Source organism: Carcharhinus amblyrhynchos, chromosome 7 (genome assembly GCF_965287045.1).
Source record: "Carcharhinus amblyrhynchos chromosome 7, sCarAmb.v2.hapA, whole genome shotgun sequence".
Taxonomy (NCBI): Eukaryota; Metazoa; Chordata; class Chondrichthyes; order Carcharhiniformes; family Carcharhinidae; genus Carcharhinus; species Carcharhinus amblyrhynchos.
The window spans coordinates 18,481,242-18,500,974 of record NC_137330.1 but is presented as its reverse complement, the minus strand read 5'-3'; the positions used below and the strand labels follow the sequence as shown (position 1 = coordinate 18,500,974).

General features: G+C 48.6%; 1 protein-coding gene across 1 annotated transcript in view; it reads right to left on the bottom strand.

Annotated features, from left to right (window-relative positions):
• Positions 1-3,190: 3,190 nt before the first annotated feature.
• The window catches only part of LOC145345355 (protein eyes shut homolog), a 92,192-nt gene continuing 75,649 nt past the window's right edge, over positions 3,191-19,733 (bottom strand). Inside the window, exon 8 of the mRNA XM_080193171.1 lies at positions 3,191-4,592. Coding sequence (XP_080049297.1) covers positions 3,403-4,592 — 1,190 coding nt within the window. The 3' untranslated portion in view covers positions 3,191-3,402. The remainder of the gene's footprint in view (positions 4,593-19,733) is intronic.

Genomic DNA, 19,733 nt, shown 5'->3' with positions numbered 1-19,733 from the left:
TAACATAAGAACTTGTGAACAGAAATCGTTAAGGTGCATACACACCTTCCTAACTAGTGCAGCCCTTCACCCACGCCACCTGAGTGCAACTACAACTTCTTAACCTTATGTGGCCAACCACTATGTCTCAGTGACTCCCCAGAATGTACATTGGAGGTGGAGGGGGCCAGCTACTTATCTCGCCCTGTGGTCTATGATGCGCTTGCGGGTGTCCTCTACAGGCCCTGGACCTTGAAGGCTCTGGCCTGCTTCCAGGTGTCTGGGATGTTTTCATGACACCCTCTCCATCCCGCTGCCCTTTAGATGCCTCGGTGTCAGGAAGAGGAGAGTTAGAAGGTGTAGCCACAGCCATAGTCTCCTGGCTGGAAGGTCCCGGCATGGGCTTGAACCCTTCCTCCTCCTTTGGGGGTCCCTGGGTCACTCCATGGGACGGCGGTACTTCTGCAGTGAGCTCCAGAAGCTCCGATGTCACTTGACACTGCCAATCCTGGAGGAGCAGCTGTATCCTACCCAATGTTGTTGACCTTTCTGTGATGGCCACTTGAGTCGGGGGCCATCTCCCAATGGCTGCAGCAAGTGCCCTCTGAGACTGGGCCATGCTCTGCAACCCCTCAGCCATGACCCTCTGAGACTGGGGCATGTTCTCAAAGGCTGCTGCCATAAGCCTGCTGTGTCTCAGCGCTGTCCCGCTGAGTCTCCTACGAGCCTTTCAGCCACGGGCTGCGGAATCTCGAGAAGCCTGTTCAATCCTTCAGCTGTGGCCCTCTGGGACTCTGCTGGGGCCCACTGTGCCTCCGCCGCAGCCCTCTGGGACTCTGCTGGGGCCCACTGTGCCTCCGCCGCAGCCCTCTGGGACTCTGCTGGGGCCCACTGTGCCTCCGCCGCAGCCCTCTGGGACTCTGCTGGGGCCCACTGTGCCTCCGCCGCAGCCCTCTGGGACTCTGCTGGGGCCCACTGTGCCTCCGCCGCAGCCCTCTGGGACTCTGCTGTGACTCGGCCATCGCTTGGAGCTTGCAATACATGGTGAGGATCCCCTGTCCCAGGCTTTCCACTGCAGATGCCACCTTTGCAGTATTGGGAACTGTGCAAGACAGACAATAACTGGTTCACCTGAAAGCTTTGGGGCACCTCCCAACAACCTCGCAGTTGGTCCAGTGTGGCCCTCAGCCACTCCTCCATTCCCTGATTCTGTTGCTGCACCTCCAGCAGCTGAGGGAGAAGTGATCTCAGAGGCCCAGCATGTAGCCTAGGGCCAGCTGAGTCCTCGCCTCTGGCAGGCCCCGCACTCCTTCAACCCATATACATCATCAGATGTGTTGTGCACACCACAGAGTGAGCTAGAAGCTTCAACACTAACTGGACTCACTGATGTATCAGTATCTGGGATGGTGAGTAGTGAGGTAGCAGCTGATGCCAAAACAGTGCCAGTCTTGGAGGTACCTTCACCTGCACTAAGCTGTCTAGATCAGGAGGGGCAGGAACAGTAGCCGGGGCCTGTAGTCCAAAAGGCCCTGAGGCATCAGGATTTGTCCCTGAAATACAGGACACAGGTTAAGTGCAAGGGAAGGGGAGGAATCTGGGATGTCAAACATATGATTCACATGTCTCCACTGAACATAGAACAAAGAACCAAGAAAATTACATCACAGGAACAGGCCCTTCAGCCCTCCAAGCCTGTAGCGACCAGGCTGTCTATCTGATTTATAACTCCTACCCTTCTGTGGACCATGTGCCTGTATTCCCATCCCATTCACGTATCTGTGATACCCCTTAAAGGTCACTATCGTACCTGCATCCACCAGGCACCCAGGACCCTCTCTGTGCAAATAAACATGCCTCATACATCTCCTTTAATTCTTGCCCCTTGCACCCGAAATTCATGCCCCAAAGTGGGAAAGTTTGCCTCAAAGTGGTTGAAGGAATGACAGGTGCTCACGTCTTGATGGCAGCCCGACAAGCTGTCACTGACAGCCTGCATTTTCCCATCTCCAGCACCCGCTCCTCAAAGGACCCGGAGATCTGGCTCACCGCCCCTGTCTTCTCCCTCTCATGGTTGTGCTCGGTCTTCTCCTGTGGAGACAGAAGGAGCCATGAAAGAAATGTGGCGTCACTCCTGCAGAGTATCAGCTGGTGGCCCTTGGAAGGCAAACACAGCAGGACTCAGTGGGGGGAAAGGAAAGATGTGCTTGGGGGTCAGGAGCTGGAAGCGTGCAGCGTGCTGGGGATGGGAGGATCTGGGGGAGATTTGGGGGAAGATGCAAATGGGGTTCAGCACTCACCCTTGCTGCACAGATGAGGTCATTAACTTTTTTCTGGCATTGCTTCCCGATTCGGGGGGTCAGTGCCCTGGCACTGACCGAGGCGGCAATGTCCTCCCAGGCCGCATTTCCATCAGCCCCATGGTCTGTGTCCTCCTGGGGTGAAGAGGGTGTCCCGCCTCACTTCTGCTGCATCCAGCAGCCTCTGGAGGTCACCCTCAGCAAATCAGGGGGACTGACTGTGAACACATTGTCCAAGAATGCCTGCCTGTCCATTCTTGAGTTTGTAATGGAGTTGCCCCTCATTAGGGCAGATCAGCTGCAGGCAGTTTGGCAGAGCATCCTACCAAATTACATGCAGTTTGCTTGTTCGCATTGAGGGGACAGCGAGTGAGCACTTGCAGGTGTTCTGATGGGGAAGGGGGGACAGGGGAGAGAGAATGAGGTGTCACACAGCCATTGGAGTCCAGGGGAGATGAGGGCTTTATGCAGAAGGATCTGGGGTGGGGGCAAGGGTGAAAGCACTCTGCCTGATATCTGTAGGGTGCAGGGTGGATCTCTCTGCCTGAGGTGAGTGAGGGGGAGGGGTGGGGGTCCGTTGCCACTGTGTCTGAGATTGTTGGGGGTAGGGGGGAAGAGGGCCGTGATCGGACTGGGTGGCAAGTGGGTGGGGGATAAAGGGGGTCACTAATGTTGTGGAGGTTGGGGCAATGTTTGTGGGGGTTGGGGCAATGTTTGTGGGGGTATTAAATGCTCTGAGCACGATGTGGGAGGGGAGCAGCATTCTCTCATTTCTTTTCTGCTCATGCGCAGTTGGAGGCGCCAATCAGAGTTGCAGGGTTTTGGGCGCGATAAGCCCCACCCATAGGCTTCTGCAGAGTGATTCAGAATCACTGCTTCTTTATAGGCTCATGGGTACAGGGGTGCTGGAGAACAGGTTCACATGTCGGATTTGGAACACTCCCAGATTCAGCACTTAGAATTAAAATGGTAAAATCGGGCCGTCCCTCAACAATCCAAAAGTAAATTGAAGCAAAGGTTGTTTGAAATTGAGTGACATATTTTAAAGAAGCTAGGACTAATGGAAATGACGAATTTGATTCTTAGTATTAGGTCTGGTATCTGATAATGTCTCCATTATATTTCATGCCTCATTTCCACTTAAGATGTTGTAGCCTTCTGTATTATTCGAAAGTAATGGGTCTTTGAAAAGAAAGATGTCCTTAATTTGGCCAACCAATCCCTGAGTAAAAAGTCCAGCCGTGACACTCTTCACTTTTCTGGAGAGTTCAAAGCCACCAAAGTAGCAGATCCCCCCATAATTCAAGGCAACGTATCTCTTCTGTGGGTCCAGATCTTGGAAGAGAATCCTCTCGCCATTGTGCTGTACTATAATGACAGTCTGGTTTTGGTGAATGGACACAAAATGCCACCTATCACAGCACAGTGAGGTGTTGTGAAAAGTGAAAGGTAGAGCCACTCTTTCTCCCAGGTTAACTGCGACCTTAAGGTGTCCATTAGAGATGCCAATTGCAAGATAATCATTATCTTCATCTTCAGCCTTTCCCATCCACAAAATCAAACCTTCTGCCTTACTGGTGGTGACGTTGAGAGAGATGGAGGTAAAGCGGAGATCCCTTTTCAAGTATAATGGATCTCTATACTTAGCGTAAGAATTGCCAGTGAATTTTGCGGTGGAAAGCGTGATTTGATGTTGGCAGTGGACCCCTGCATATTCCAGCGGACAAGCACAGCTATAGGATGCAGAGGCAGGGTCAGGAATGCAAATAGAAGCACCTTTGCACTGATGGTTGAGGCAGAACACAGAAATCTCACAATTGTTTCCAGCCCACAGTGAGGGGCAGGTACAGGAGATAGTATCTGCTGAGACCACGCTGCAATTACCCCTGTTTTTACATGTTTTGTAGCCACAGGCTGTTCCATCACAATCACCAATATTGTTTCCATGTATGGCTCCTTTCTCAGTCAATTCAAGTTCAAAATCATTAATCACAACTTCTCTGATGCAGCCATCAAAGCCCATGGGTTCATGCTCCACTGCCATTGCATTGATGTCATTCAGGTTGGGCATGCCACCTACAAAGAAATGGGTTTTGGTGTCTAAAGCAGTCATGCCAACACTGGCCAGTCTGGTCACATTGACTCCATCCAGTGCCAGGTATCCCTCATTTCCAATCCGACCTGCCTCAACAAGGTGCCATGTTCTTCCACTTTTGTTCACTTCCTTGGCAGTCTGCAAGACAACTGTCGTGTCTCCTAAGTTGTAACGAAGCTGCACAAAGCCATGCACCAATCCAATGCTTAGGAAGTCACCTGTAAATATACAAAGACCATTTAAAGATCTTATAATCAAAGCCCACTTTGTACTGGCAATATTATACACATTTTAAATCTAGGCTGACATAGAAACATAGCAAAACTACAGCACAACACAGACCCTTTGGCCCACAAAGTTGTGCCGAACATGTCCCTACATTAGAGATTACTAGGCTTACCTATAACCCTCTATCTTACTAAGTTCCGTGTACTTATCTAAAAGTCTGTTAAAAGACCCTGACATTACAGAGACTATTACACTGGAAATTACAGTGTCAGTTGTGGTTCAGTGGGTTCAAGAACCACTCCAGATTCTTGAGTGTAACGCCTAAACTGACACTCACAGTACTGGGGGAAGTGATCACTTTGGACTTTGGCCTCATCTGCCCTCTCAGGTGAGCTTAAAGGTCTCACATCCTATTTTGAAGAACAGCTGGGGGATTGTCCCCAATCAACATCACTAAAAACAAGTTATCTTCTGTGTGTCCATATCTTCAAAGAGAACCCTCAATCAGGCACAAAGCCGCCCACATGATTGGCACTCCATTCACATGCAGGGTAAATGCATAGTGTTATGGGGGTAGGGCTGAGATGGATTGTGGTTGGTGCCGACTCGAAGAACCAAATGGCCTCTTTCTGCACTATCGGATTCTATGACTCCTTAGAGAGAAACTTCAAAACCTATAACCATTTCCATGTAGAACAGCAAAGAAAGCAGATGCATTGGACCACTGCCACCTACAAGTTCTCTTCCAAACCACTCACCATCCTTACTTGGAAATATATCGCCATGCCTTCACTGTCGCTGAGTCAAAATCCTGGAACTGCCTCCACATGGACTGCAGCTGTCCAAGAAGGCAGTTCACCACCATTTTCACAATGGAAATTAGGGATGGCCATTAAATGCTTCCTAGCCAGCAATTCCCACATGAATGAATGAAAAAATTCTAGTGACTATCACATTGCTATATGTGGAAGCTTGCCGTGTGCAGATTGCCTACCAATTTCATATATTACACTCCAAAAACTGACTATAAAGTAATGAAAGGGGCTATAGAAGTGCAAATCCTCTCTTTTGTATTGTCTCTTTAACAACGGACATCAGGTACAGACAGGCTTCACACCATAGAATCCATGGGGGTGACTTTACCATTGCGTTGTGCCCGTTTTTGTGTACAAAAGCTTGGTAAAGTTGGTTGTGAGGTGAGTAGCACAATCCGTGCCTGCCTCTGCGCTGGTTTCCCCTTTACCAAGGCCCAAAAATGGCCGTGTTTGGGACCGTGCCCAAAATGGCTGGAACGGCCATCTAAATGTATTTGCATGCATTTCAATCCACTTAATGGGCTGCATGCCCAACTTTACTGGCACTTCCCCCTTTACCACCACGTTCGCCAATCCAGAATCGACGTGAAACAGACATGCTCCATAGAAGTCCAATTTGGGCACTCTATCAGTGAGGGTAAGCGAGGGGACAAATGCCTAGTGTCCGATGACTCTGTGCTGCTTATGGGGGTTCTTTCATTTTGGCCATTTTGTTTCTAGGGTCTGCGTGTATGTGGGGGGTTTGCGGGGCTATTGCTCAGCAGGGTGTCCGATGTCTGATTTGCAGCACGCACCTGGGTCTCAGCTCTGACCTTGAGTCTTGTGGATTCTGCTAGATCCTCATGCACTCAGCTGAAGGATGTGTACAAAGCCCTTGCAAATTGCACTGCTATGGCCTCAGAACTTTTCAACCAGCCGTGATTTTGGGAAGCATGGGAGTGGCGGAATGGGGGGTTCAGTGATGCTGGAGAGTTTGTGGCTGGGGAAATGGGGGGAGGGGTCTGTGATACTGGGGAGCATGTGGGTGGGGAGATGTGCAGTATGGACAGTGTGTTGCTGGGCTAGGGGCATGCAGCATTCCTTAATCTCTACATATGTTCCTCTCCATCTTCAACATACCCTTCCAGAGTGATGAGATGGCTTTTGTAATGCCACCAATTGATCTTGCTGTTCTTTTGGTTGCTATTGGAATTGTGGAGGAACAGGAGGAAGAATTGCAGGCACAGGAGGCCCAGGAGACCCACTTGCAGGAGTAAAGGCAGGAGGTGGCCACCATCTGCCCAAAGAGGCACATGAGAAGGAGGGAGCAGAGACTCCAGCAGTTCCATGCATGTGTGTCATTTGAACAGGTGTCGGACACCGTGTGCTGCTGACAGCTCTGCCTCCAACAGGAGACAGTGCAACATCTGTGCCACCTGTTGCAGGACCTAGCACCTTGGGGCAGGGGAGGAGACACCCACTCTCGGTGGCTGTCAAATTGACTTTGTGGGCCAAAGGGCCTGTATTGTGCTGTAGTTTTTCTATGTTTCTATGTCAGCCTAGATTTAAAATGTGTATAATATTGCCAGTACAAAGTGGGCTTTGATTATAAGATCTTTAAGTGGTCTTTGTATATTTACAGGTGACTTCCTGAGCATTGGATTGGTGCATGGCTTTGTGCAGCTTCGTTACAACTTAGGAGACATGACAGTTGTCTTGCAGACTGCCAAGGAAGTGAACAAAAGTGGAAGAACATGGCACCTTGTTGAGGCAGGTCGGATTGGAAATGAGGGATACCTGGCACTGGATGGAGTCAATGTGACCAGACTGGCCAGTGTTGGCATGACTGCTTTAGACACCAAATTCACTCTGAACTTTTATGCAACTGCCTCCTTCCAGACCCATAGTGGGGGGTGTGTGGCATTTCCCAGTCAGCTGTGCACACCTGAGTGAAGCAGGTCACGGAAGCCCTGTATGCCAGGCTGGGCAGTACATCAAATTTAACCTGGACCAGACCCAGCAGGAAACCCAGCTGCAGGTCTCGCGGCCATTGCGGGGATGCCTAATGTACAGGTGGCCATCAACTGCACCCATGTTGCCCTCCAGGCTGTGCTGCAGAATCCACGAAGATTCATCAACAGATTGGGGTTCCACTTCCTAAATGTCCAACTGGTGTGTGACCACTATATGAACATTATGCACATCAGTGCGAGACACCCTTGCAGCATGCAAGACAACTCTGACATACCAGAGGCTTTTGAGGAGGAGCCCAGTTTGCAGGGGTGGCTCGTGGGTGATGTAAGTTAGCTGCTTTGGACATGGCTGATGATGCCAGTGCGGAGGCCAGTGAACAAGGCGGAGATCCGCTATAATGAGGCCCATGGAGCCACCCGTTCGATCGTAGAGAGGTGCATAGGGGTCCTTAAAATGCAATTTCAGTTCCTGGACCGCCCTGGCGGGGCCACACAATACAGTCCTCTGATCTCTTCCTGCATTGTGGTGGTGTGCTGTGTCCTATACAACATGGCACAGCAGACGGGTGACTTATTGGAGGAGGAGGAGGAGGATGTAGAGCCTGGCCAGCCAGTGTCGCTAGGGAGGAGGTTGCCAGGCAGGAGGAGGAAGAAGAGGAGCACGCCAAGCAACACCACCTGGGCACTGGGGGTCTGGCAGCTCGAACGAGGCATGTGAAGGTGGCAAGGGAGGCCCTGATCATTCTAGTGACGCTTCAGTCACTCGGGGCCTGTGTCTGTACACGTGAGTTCCATTTCCGCTCCCCCAAAGTCCTTCTATCTCCTACAACATCGTCACATCAGAGTGGTGGGCCCGGGTACACTGCTTAGCAAGTGTCTTTGGCAGGTAGGAGGGTCCTGATGAGTCACCATTATGATGATGCCCTGGCGCAAACTAATCTGACTCCTACCTGAGCTCTGCATGAATGTTGGCACCTGGGCCCAAGTCTATGTAGTGGGTAAGGGATCTGAAACCTCCATACAGGGTCCCAGGGCGGGTGGGGTGGGGAGGTGAGGGAATCACTCGTGAGTTCTGAAGAACCAATGACTTCATTTTCTCAGTGACACAGCATTGAAGGGCCTCCTAAACTGACATCAACATGAAGCATACCTCTGGTTATCGTCAATGGAAGAAACAAATCTGAGACAAATGAGTCACAGGTGGGTGATGAAAAAACATTTAATGATGACAATAAAGTTGTTTAAATAAAAAATTCTAACATAAAAATGCGTGAATAAACAACGTTAGGGTGTTTAAAAATCTATGTAATGACTACAATCCATCACCAGTGCTATTTTAGTGCAATTATAACTTCCTGTGGGTGCTCCGGTTTCCTCCCACACTCCAAAGATGTGCAGGTTAGATGGGTTGGCCATGCTAAATTGTCCCTTAGTATCCCAAAATGTGAAGGTTAGGTGGTAAATGCATAGGTTAACAAGGATAGGCTGTGGGGCAAGGGGTAGGGGGCTTTCAGACAGTCGATGGGCCAAATGACCTCCTTATGCACTGTACGGATTATATGGGACCCTCTTTTACCATTTTTCATTCAAAGTGCTGGGCGGACTTGAAACTGGGAGTATTTCAGATCCGACTTTTAGGCCTGTTCTGATGTACTCTCTGCCTGCAAAAATATCAGCGATTCCAATTCGCTCTGCAGGTGGGGCTTAACACACCCGAAACTCTGAAGTTTTGTTTGGAGCCTCCAACAGCACATGTGCAAAGAAAGATAGAATGCAGCTCTACTGCCAGATTCTTCCCAGGCCTGATATGCTTCCCTCTGGCCCCAATAGACATTGCCTTACCTCCCCTTATCCCCACACCCCTCTGCTATCCAGACCGATTGCAGCCTCCTTCCCCCCACCCATTTCAGACAGAGTGGCAATGGTTTCCCCCCATTCCCTTACACTTTCCACACATCTGACTAAGGAACACTGTTTCCAAAAGCTTGTGAGATTACTTTCAAATAAAATGGTTGGACTCTAACCTGGTGTTGTGAGACTTCTTACAGTGTTTACCCCAGTCCAATGCTGGCATCTCTACATCGTGTAGGTATACCCACTGTCATGTTAGGGAGGGAATTCGGGGATTTTAGTGGCAGTGAAGGAGTGGTAATATATTTCTGAGTCAGGATGATGAACGCCTTGGAGGGGAATTTGCAGGTGGTGGTGCTCTCAGTTATCTGTTACTCTTGTCCTTCTAGATGGGAGTGGTCGTTGGCTTGGCAGGAGACGAATTATGCACTGCAAGATTCCTAGGCCTTGACCTGCTCTTGTAGCCACTATATACAGCAACTCCCTCCTAAATGCCTTGATTAAATCAGCCTCCAAAAATTGCCTTAAATCTGTATCCTCTGGTGCTTGAACCTTCCACCAGTGGGATCAGTTTCTCTTGATCTGCTTTGTCCAGAACCTTCATGATTTTGAACACCTCAATCAGTTCTCCTCTCAATATTCTCTTCTTCAGTAATCTATCCACATCAATGAAGTTTGTCATCCTTAGAATCTTGTAAATCCTCTCACTCCTCATGTTTTCATACCCATCTTAAAATGTGATCCCCCACAATGGGACAGAATACTTCAGTTGAGGGAAACCCAATGTTAAAGGTTCATCTAAGGTTCTTTGCCTTTGCACTCAATGCCTCTATTTATAAAGTATAGAGTCTTGCATACCTTTTTAACTTCCTTACCAAATGTTTTAAAAGCTGTTCTCTTGTCCTTGATCATTGTACCAGTGGGAAGTTTCCCCCTATCTACCCTGTTGAAACCCTTCAAGAATTTGAACAATTCTATCAAATCACATTGCAACGTTCAAGTAGAACAGTCCCAACATCTCCAATCTATCTGCATAGCTGAATTAGATCAAGATTACTGAGGGAAGAAATCAGGAATAAGAATTGTCAGAATATGGAATTCTCTCCTTAGTAAAGCTAGCGAAGGCTGGGGTGATTGACTGAAGGCATATGAGGTTGAATTGCAGGTCAGCTATGATCTACACTGAAGACAGAACAGGCTGAATGGCCTCCTCTGTTCATATGGTCTGCACATCACACATAATCAAGGCCCTGAAGGGGGTTTTGCGGTTGGATGTATATTACAGCACACCAACATCCTGAAGTGGAAATCATTCCTCTACTTCACACTTCAGATTGTTGAAGAGTGACAGAACAAAGTCTATGAAGCTCTTGCCAATATTAATAACTCAGTGCTTTCTTCCTGCCATCCCATATTATCATTGTGTGGATGATTGCTTATTCAAAACTACATCCCGAGTTCTCTTTGTGCTCCTGTTTTATTTCAGTGTCTCTGTGAATTACAATTCTGTCAACGGTTTTGTCTCTTAGTGTGGAAAGCAGAAATGGTGCAGTGATTGAAACTCCTGCAGTGCTGTCTTTGGAATCTGCCATAGGAATACATCATTCAAAATACAGCTCAGTCGGGAATGATTTTTCTGGATGTTGCCATCTCCAAGTTTCTCTCAGACATGAGTTACTAAACTTACCCTGCATTGAATAGACAGGCACCGGCAATGTACTAGCTTCACATCTACCTTCACAAGGAAAGAGGATGATGAAGGCATTGTAGTTAAGGAGGAGGAATGTGAAATATCAATGAGGTAAGTATAATAAGAGAGGAAATTTCAATGGCTTTAGGATCTTTGAAATCACCAGACTGAGATGAAAAATATCGTCCGTAGAGTCAGAGAGGTTTACAGTATAGAAACAGACCCTTTGGCTCAACTTGTCCATGCCGGCCCTTTTTTTTAAACCCTTAAGCAAGTCCTAATTTCCTGCATTTGGCCCATATCCCTTTCTACCCATTGTACCCGTGTAACTGTCTAAATTCCTATCAAAAGACAAAATTGTACCCACCTCCACTACTAAATCTGGCAGCTTATTCCAGACACTCATCACCCTCTGTGTGAAAAAATTGCCCCTCTCCTCTCTCACCTTAAACCTCCAGTTTGAGACTCCCCTACCTTTGGAAAAAGGTATTGACTATCTAGCTGATCTATGTCCCTCTATAAGATCACCCCTTCTATGATCCAGAGAAAAAAGTCCGAGTCTATCCAGCCTGTCCCTATAATTTAAAGTCCCGGTAGCATCCTAGTAAATCTTTTCTCATTCTTTCTACTTTAATAATATCCTTTCTACAATAGGGTGACAGTATTCCAAGTGTGGTCTTACCAATGTCTTTTACAACTTCAGCAAGACGTCCCAACTCCTGTATTCAATGCTCTGACCAATGAAACCAAGCATGTTGAATGCCTCTTCACCAATCTGTCCACCTGTGACTCCACTTTCAAGGAGCTATAAACCTGTACCCCTAGACCTCTCTTTGCTCTGTAACTCTCCCCACTGCCCTACCATTAACTGAATAAGTCCTACCCTGGTTCAATCTATCAAAATGCATCACCTTGTATTTATCTAAATTAAACTCAATCTGCCATTCGTCAGCCCACTGACCCAACTGATCAAAATCCTGTTGCAATCCGAGATAACCTTTTTGCTACCTCCAATCTTCAGGCACCTCACCTATGACTATTGATGATTCAAAAAGCTCTGCTGGGGACCCACAATTTCCTTCCTAGCCTCCCACAATGTCCTGGGATCATTAGGTCCCTAGGATTTATCTACCTTGATGTGCTTTAAGACTTCCAACACCCCCTTCTCTGTGATATGTACACTCCTTAAGATATCACTATTTATTGTCCCAAATTCCCTAACATCCATGCTTTTCTCAACGGTAAATACTGATGAGAAATATTCATTTAGGATCTCACCCATCTCTTGTGGATCCGCAGATAGATGACCTTTCTGATCCTTAACAGGCCCTACTCTCTCCCTAGTTATTCTTTTGACCTTTATGTATTTGTAGAAGCTCTTCGGATTCTCCTTTGCCTTATCTGCCAAAACACTCTTGTGTCCCCTTTTTGCCCTCCTGCTTTCTCTCGAAACTCTATTCCTACACACCCTCTACTCTTTAAGGGATTCACTTGATCCCAGCTGCCTATGCATGTCATGTGCTTCTTTCTTCTTTCTTGACTAGGGCCTCAATATCCTGAGTCATCCAGGCTCTTCTACCAACCTGGCCTTTCTTTCAAGGATGAATGTGCTTACCCTGGCCCTGGTTAACACATTTTTGAAAGCCTGCCACTTACCAGATGTCCCTTTAAGAACATAAAAGCTAAAAGCTCTGTTCTGATAAAGCGGTACTTCTTCATGCTGAGTGCCCCTTAGAGGAAGCCCTGATTGTGGCAAAGGCACAGAACGTACTCTGGGAGGGGAACTTCCCATTATGACATGCACCTTTCTAAATGATTATTTATACTGTTCCTCAGAATTGTCCCCAATGATTCACCCATCACTGACTGCCCTGTAATTACTCAGTCTAACCCTTAATCCTTTTTGATTAATAGCTGTTTTTCAGTCTTCCAGCACCACTTGTACACTAAAAAGGAGTTTCCTGATCTGAAAGTAACGCTTCTGGAACAGAGTTGAGGAGGAACTTCTTCTCTCAGAGAATTTCTGGAATTCTCTGCCCATTGAAGTGGTGGAGGCTACCTCGTTGAATATGTTTAAGTTACGGATAGATAGATTTCTGATCGATAAGGGAATTAAGGGTTATGGGGAGAAAGCGGGTAAGTGGAACTGATCCACTTCAGATCAGCCATGATCTTATTGAATGGTGGGGCAGGCTCAAGGGGCTAGATGGCCTACGCCTGCTCCTATTTCTTATGTTTATCAACTGAGAGGGGAGGGGGAAGGGGGAGAGAAGAGACCGCCATGTAGTAATCAGCAGAAGGTTTCTTTGCTCATGTTTCACCTGATACCATGAGAGGGTTCTGGAGTCAACACTGAGAACTCCCTGTATCACTCCAGCCCAGCTGTATACCACTGTGCTGTGCTGCTTCTACTGAGGGGGCAGTTAAGAACCACGTTGCTGTGGGTCTGAAGACACATTTAGGCCAGACTGGATAAGAAAGGCAGAGTTCCTTCTTTTATGAGTATAAGGGCACTTGTGAACCAGATGGGTCTGGATGACAATCCAGTAGTTTAATGATCATTATTAATAAGACTAACATCTTTATTCCTGATTTATTAATTAATTGAAGTTAAAATTGTGTTGAGATCTGAGCTCAATCTCTAGATCATTATTTTAAAAGCTTTACTGTTATGCTGCCTATGACCACCTCTTAGCAAACTTGGCTGACTCCAGCAGAAGACATTCTCGAGAAGTGACCTGGTCAAAGTCCTTCAGATGGCAAAAGAGTTTGTCAGTGTATGTATAGAAAAAACGTGTCCTTTATCGGGTTGGTATAAAACTTGAGACCACTTACGTAAAACAGTCACTGATCAACCCTAAAAGGGAAAACAGAGAATCTTCTTCACCTGAGAGTGTGGTGAGAAAGTGGACCTTGTTACCACAGGGACTAGTTGAGCTGACCACAAAAGACGTATTTAAGAGAGAGCTAGTTAGACATCCAGGAGAAAGGAATGAGAGGATATGCTGAGTGAGTGAGAGAAATCAGGGTGGGATGAGGCTCATGTGGAGCATTCACACCAGCACAGGCCAGTTGTGCTGAATAGCCTGTGCTCTACAGCAACCTCTACATAAGCTCCTGGTATACTCAAGAGTTATGGTGCGCATCCCCTTAGAAACATTTCTTCTCTAACAAAGCTGTCCTCGTTTTGCATGTCAAATTATTTTCATCAGCTGAATTTACTCCTCTGATGGTTTCTGGAATGCACACTGAAGAGAACCATGCAATATTGAAACCAGTGAGATATTCTTTATTTTTTGGGTGATTCAGACAAGCCTTAATTCTCCTAAAGCAGCAAGTATAACCAGGGAAATGCATGATTAAATGAATGATATTTATAACTTCTGACATTTAAGGTGGAATTTTACGAGAATGATTGCGTGTCCAGCTAGCGTGAAAATGGGAGAGTTCCTGATCCATTCTTGGGTGAATTTTTACGCCCAATCTTCTGGACATAGACATTGCAAATATAGGCCTGGCCTATTTTTATCTGCTGCAGGCAGTGGGCCTCACCAAGGCCCTGTATAATTACAATACATCCCTGCTCCTGTACTCAAACCTCTTGCAATGAAGGCCAACATGCCATTTGCCCTCTTTACCGCCTGCTGCACCTGCATGCTTATCTTCAGTGACTGGTGCACAAGGATATCCAGTTCCACTGCATACTTCCCTCTCCCAATTTACAGCTATTTAGATAGTAGAATCACAGTGGGCCACAGCTGAGGGACTGAGATCCTTGAGATTCTGCAGCCCATGGCTAAGAGGGTCAAGAGCCTGCAGGAGACCCGGTGGGACACCGCTGAGACACGGCAGGCTATGGCTGCAGCCCTAGAGAATGTAGCCCATTCACAGAGGGCCATGGTTGAGGGGCTGTAGTGCTTGCAGGAGATCTAGCGGGACAGCACCGTGACATAGCAGGCTCCAACAGCAGCCCTTGAGAACGTGGCTCAGTCACAGAGGGTCATGGCTGAGACGCTGCAGAGGGTGGCCCAGTATCAGAGGGCACTTGCTGCAACCATTGACAGAAAGCCATCGTAGAGGGCTCGAGCATCATGGGAAGGGTGGCAGGGACAGTGACGTTGGAGCTTCTGGAGCTCAGTGAAGAAGCAGAGCCGTCCCATGGAGTATCCACAGGAAACCCCAAGGGAGGAAGGAGGGCTCGAGCTTGTGCTGGGGCCTTCCAAGCAAGAGACTGTGGCCATACCTTCTGACTCCCCCCTTCCTGATACCAGGGCATCTCAGGGGCAGCAAGAGGAAGAGGGTGTCATGGAAATGTTCCAGACACTTGGAAGCCGGTGAGGGCCCTCAAGGTCCAGGGCCTCTAGAGAACACCCCTAGTGCATCACAGGCCATGGGACAAGGCAGGCAACTTGCCCCCTCCACCTCCGATGTACATTCTGGGGAGACACTGAGATGTAGTGGTAGGCCACATAAGGTTAGGAAGTTATAGTTGCACTAAGATGACACGGGTGAAGGGTTGCACTAGTTAGATAGATCCTTAAGCACCTTAATATTCTCCGTTCACATGTTTTTATGTTAGAACATATTAGTTAAACACCTTTATTTTCATCATTAAATGTTTTTTTCACCACCCACCTGCGACTCATTTGTCTCAGATTTGTCTCGAACAGGAATGCTCTTCCACTGATGATCACCAGAGGGATGCTTCATGTTGATATCAGTTTTTTAAGGTCCCTCAATGCCATGTTACTGAGAAAATGAAGCCATTGGTTTCCTGGAGCCCACGAGCGATTCCTTCCCCTCCCCTACTCCGCCCACCCCAGGGCCCTGTATGGGGGTGTAAGATCCAGTTGGAATTAGGCCCAGGTGCCAACGTGCATGCGGAGCTCAGGGAGTCAGACTAGTTTGCACCAGGGCATCATCATAATTGTCATCACCCTCCTGCCTGTCAATGATACTTGTTAACACAGCTTACCCAGGCACACTACTCTGATGTGATAATGTTGCAGGAGATGGAAGGGCTCTGTTGGGGTTGGGGGTGGGGGTGATGGAATTTACAAACACAATCCCCCAGCTCTGGTGATCAGGGCCTCCTTAGCCACCCTCGCATGCCTCATTCGAGCTGCCAGCCCTCCAGCGCCTGGGTGGTGTTCCTTGGTTGTGTTCCTCCTCCTCTCGCTCCTCCTTCTGCTGGGTAGCCTCCTCCCAGTAAAGCCTGGCTGGTCAGTCTCCATGTCCTCCTCCTTCAATAGTCCTCCTCTCTGCTGTGCCAGTTTGTGCAAAGCACAGCACACCACTACGATGTGGGAAGAGACCAGGGGGCTGTATTGTAGGACCCTGCCAAAGCGTTCCAAACACCGGAATTGCGTTTTGAGGAGCCCAATGCACCTCTCCACTATCGCGCGGATGGCTACATGGGCCTCATTATAGCAAGTCTCCAGCTCACTCACAGCCTCCGCGTAGGCATCATCAGCCATGTCCAAAGCGGGTAACCCATTATCACCCATGAGCCATTTCTGCAGCCTGAGCTCCTCTTCAAATGTATCCAGGATGTCCGAGTGCCTTGGTGGACATTCATGGAGTGGAACCTCTTTCTGTTGATGAATCTTCATGGATTCGGCAGGGGGGCCTCGAGGGTGATGTGGTTGTGGTCAATGGCCCCGTGTCCATTAGGCATCCCCGCAATGGCTGTGAATCCTGCAGCCCAGGCTTCCTGCTGGATCTGGTCCAGGTCAAATTTGATGTACTGCATTGCCTGGGCATACAGGGCTTCAGTGACCTGTTTAACACAGGTCTGCACAGCTGACTGGGGAATGCCACATACATCTCTGCTAGGGCTCTGAAAGGAGCCAGTTGATTAAAAATTCACAGCAACAGTCAATTTGACAGCCACTGAAAGCGAGTACCCCCTCCCCCTGCTCTGAGGTGCCAGGTCCTGCCATAGGTGGCACAGGTATTGCACTGTCTCTTTTCAGAGGTGGAGCTACCAGCATCACACAGTGTCTGGCATCTTTTTAAATGACACTCGTGCATGGTACTGCCGGGTGCCATGGTACTCGCTGCTCCCTCCTTCTCTGGGAAAATGGCGGCCATCTCCTGCCTCTGGTGGTCATCTCGCTCTACTCCTGCAAGTGGGAATGCCTGGGCCTCCTGTGCCCACAATTCTTCCTCCTGCTCCTCCTCTTTAGCTCCAGCAACAACCAAAAGAACAGCAAGATCAACTGGTTGCATTGCAAAGCTATCTTGTCATTCTGAAGAGAGTGGGGGGGTTGGAGATGCGAGGAACACATGTAGAGGTTAAGGAATGCTGCTTACCCCTGACGCATCAGCAGTCACTGTCCATACTGCTCAGTCCCCCAGCTACATGCTCCCCAGAATCACAGACCCCACATTCCCCCAGCCACATGCTCCCCAGAATCACAGACCCCACATTCCCCCAGCCACATGCTCCCCAGAATCACAGACCCCACATTCCCCCAGCCACATGCTCCCCAGAATCACAGACCCCACATTCCCCCAGCCACATGCTCCCCAGAATCACAGTTCCTTGAAAAGTTGAGAGGCTGCAGTAGTGCAATTTGCAAGGGCTTTGTGCACATCCTTCAGCTGGCAGAGTGCTGAGTGCACTAGGATCCAGCAGCATCCATAAGACCCGAGGTCAGTGCTGAGACCTCGTCTGTGCTGTAAATCGGACATCGGACATCCTACTGAGCAATAGTCCTCCACACCCTCAAAGAGCCTCCACCAACCCAAATGGCCGCAACAAGGGGACCCACGTAAACAGCAGAGAGTCATTGGATGCTAGGCACTTACCTCCTTGCTGACCCCTACTGATGGAGTGCCCGAGTCAGGTGTACATGGAGCAGTTTGTTTCATCGGTTCTGGATTGGCAAATGTGGTGGTAAAAGGGAAAGTGCCGGTAAAGTTGGGCGTGCAGCCCATTAAGTCAAGGGGAATGCATGCAAATATATTTAAACGACCGTTGCACCTGTTTCAGGCATGATACCCATTGCGGCCATTTTTGGGCCTTGGTAAAGGGGAACCGGCGTGAAAGTGAATCGGGCTACTCACCTCATGCCCAACTTTACCAAGTTTCCACGCCCAAAAATGGGCCCAACTTGATGGTAAAATTGAGCCCTGTGTGTGTGATTGTATGGGTATGTTCAAATGAGTGAGGGTATTTGTGTGTGTGTTAGTGTGTGTGCGTGTGCGTGCCTGCGTGCGCGCACGTGTGTGTGTGTGTGTGTGCGCGTGTGTGTGAGAATGTCTGTGTGTTTGAGTGAGGGTGTTTGTGGATATGTGTGAGCATAAGTGTGTGTGTCTGAGTAATAGAATGAGTTCTGTGCGCATGTGAGTATGCATGTGGATTTGTGAGCATAAGAGTGCGAGTTTTTGAGTGTGTGAGTGCATTTTGAGTCAGTCGTGTAAGTGTGTATGTGAGACTGTGGGTGGAATTTTACGAGTGTGTAACTAGCATGAAAACGGCAGAGTTGTAGATCCATTTTTTTGGGTGAGTTTTTATTCCTGACCTTGTGTGCATAGTGCATGAGAAAATGGGTACGACTGTTTCTAGCTACTAGAAGCAACGGGCAGAGCTAAATGCGCCAGCCAGCAGCAATGGGAGCTATTGTGCATATGTAGAGAGAGAGTGCTGTCAGGCAACTGCGGAGGCTGGCAGCCGATCATGAACCCCACATTGCCTAAAAAGACAGCCCCCATTGTTCCAACCGATTGCGTCCCCCTCCCCCAATCTGATGCATAGCATCAGCAGGCCACCCCCTCTGTCCCCCTACCAATCGCAGGCAGAGCGCGCAGTGGGCCTCGATCCCACTGTCACTCATCACACGCAGAGTGCACAGCACCCTCCATCCATTACCAATTGGGGCACCCCAGCCTACCCTGCCATATCCAGGCCCTGCCATCGCCAGGCCCCACTCCCTGGCACTGCCTGGTGGGCAATGCCAACGTGCCAAGCTGGCACTGCCCAATGGGCACCCTCCCCTTGCCCTCAGCCTCTCCAAGGGGGCCTCAATGGCCTCCAGTTCTACCAGCGAGGGCAACACGACTGTTCCCTGTTCATGGGGAGCAGGTGTTTCCTCACCAGAGACCAATTCCCCGAGCAAGGACATAAAGACAAGCCTGGACAACTGAGCATCGGACTCACTAAACACATGCAAATAAACATTTAAATATATTTAAATAATTTATTCAGCCTCTCGCCGGAAATGGTTGAGAAGTTGACTGCACCGTAAGTTCAGTTCTGGTAAGATCATGAGTACTGAGAAATTGCATTTCGTTGATGGGCAAGGCTCACTCAAACACACAGATATTCTCACACACACACACACACACACACATGCACACACACACACACACACACACACATGCACACACACACACACACACACACACACACACAAATACCCTCACTCATTTGAACATACCCATACAATCACACACACAGGGCCCAATATTACCATCAAGTTGGGCCCATTTTCGAGTGTGAAAATTTGGTAAAGTTGGGCATGAGGTGAGAAGCCCGATTCACTTTCACGCCGGTTCCCCTTTACCAAGGCCCAAAAATGGTAAAATTCTGATCTGTCTGTTTGAGTATATGTGTGAGTATGTTTGAGTGAGTGCAAGTCTGTATGAGTGAGTGTGAATGCATGTGCATGTATGTGCAGCCCCTGTGTGCGTGAGTTTGTGTGTGCCTCGTTGCACATGTGTGCGTGAGTGCATGTGAGTGTGCGCATGCATGAACATGCGTGTACGTGAGCCTGCATGAGCATGCATGAGTGCATGTGTCCATGAGCGCACGTGGCT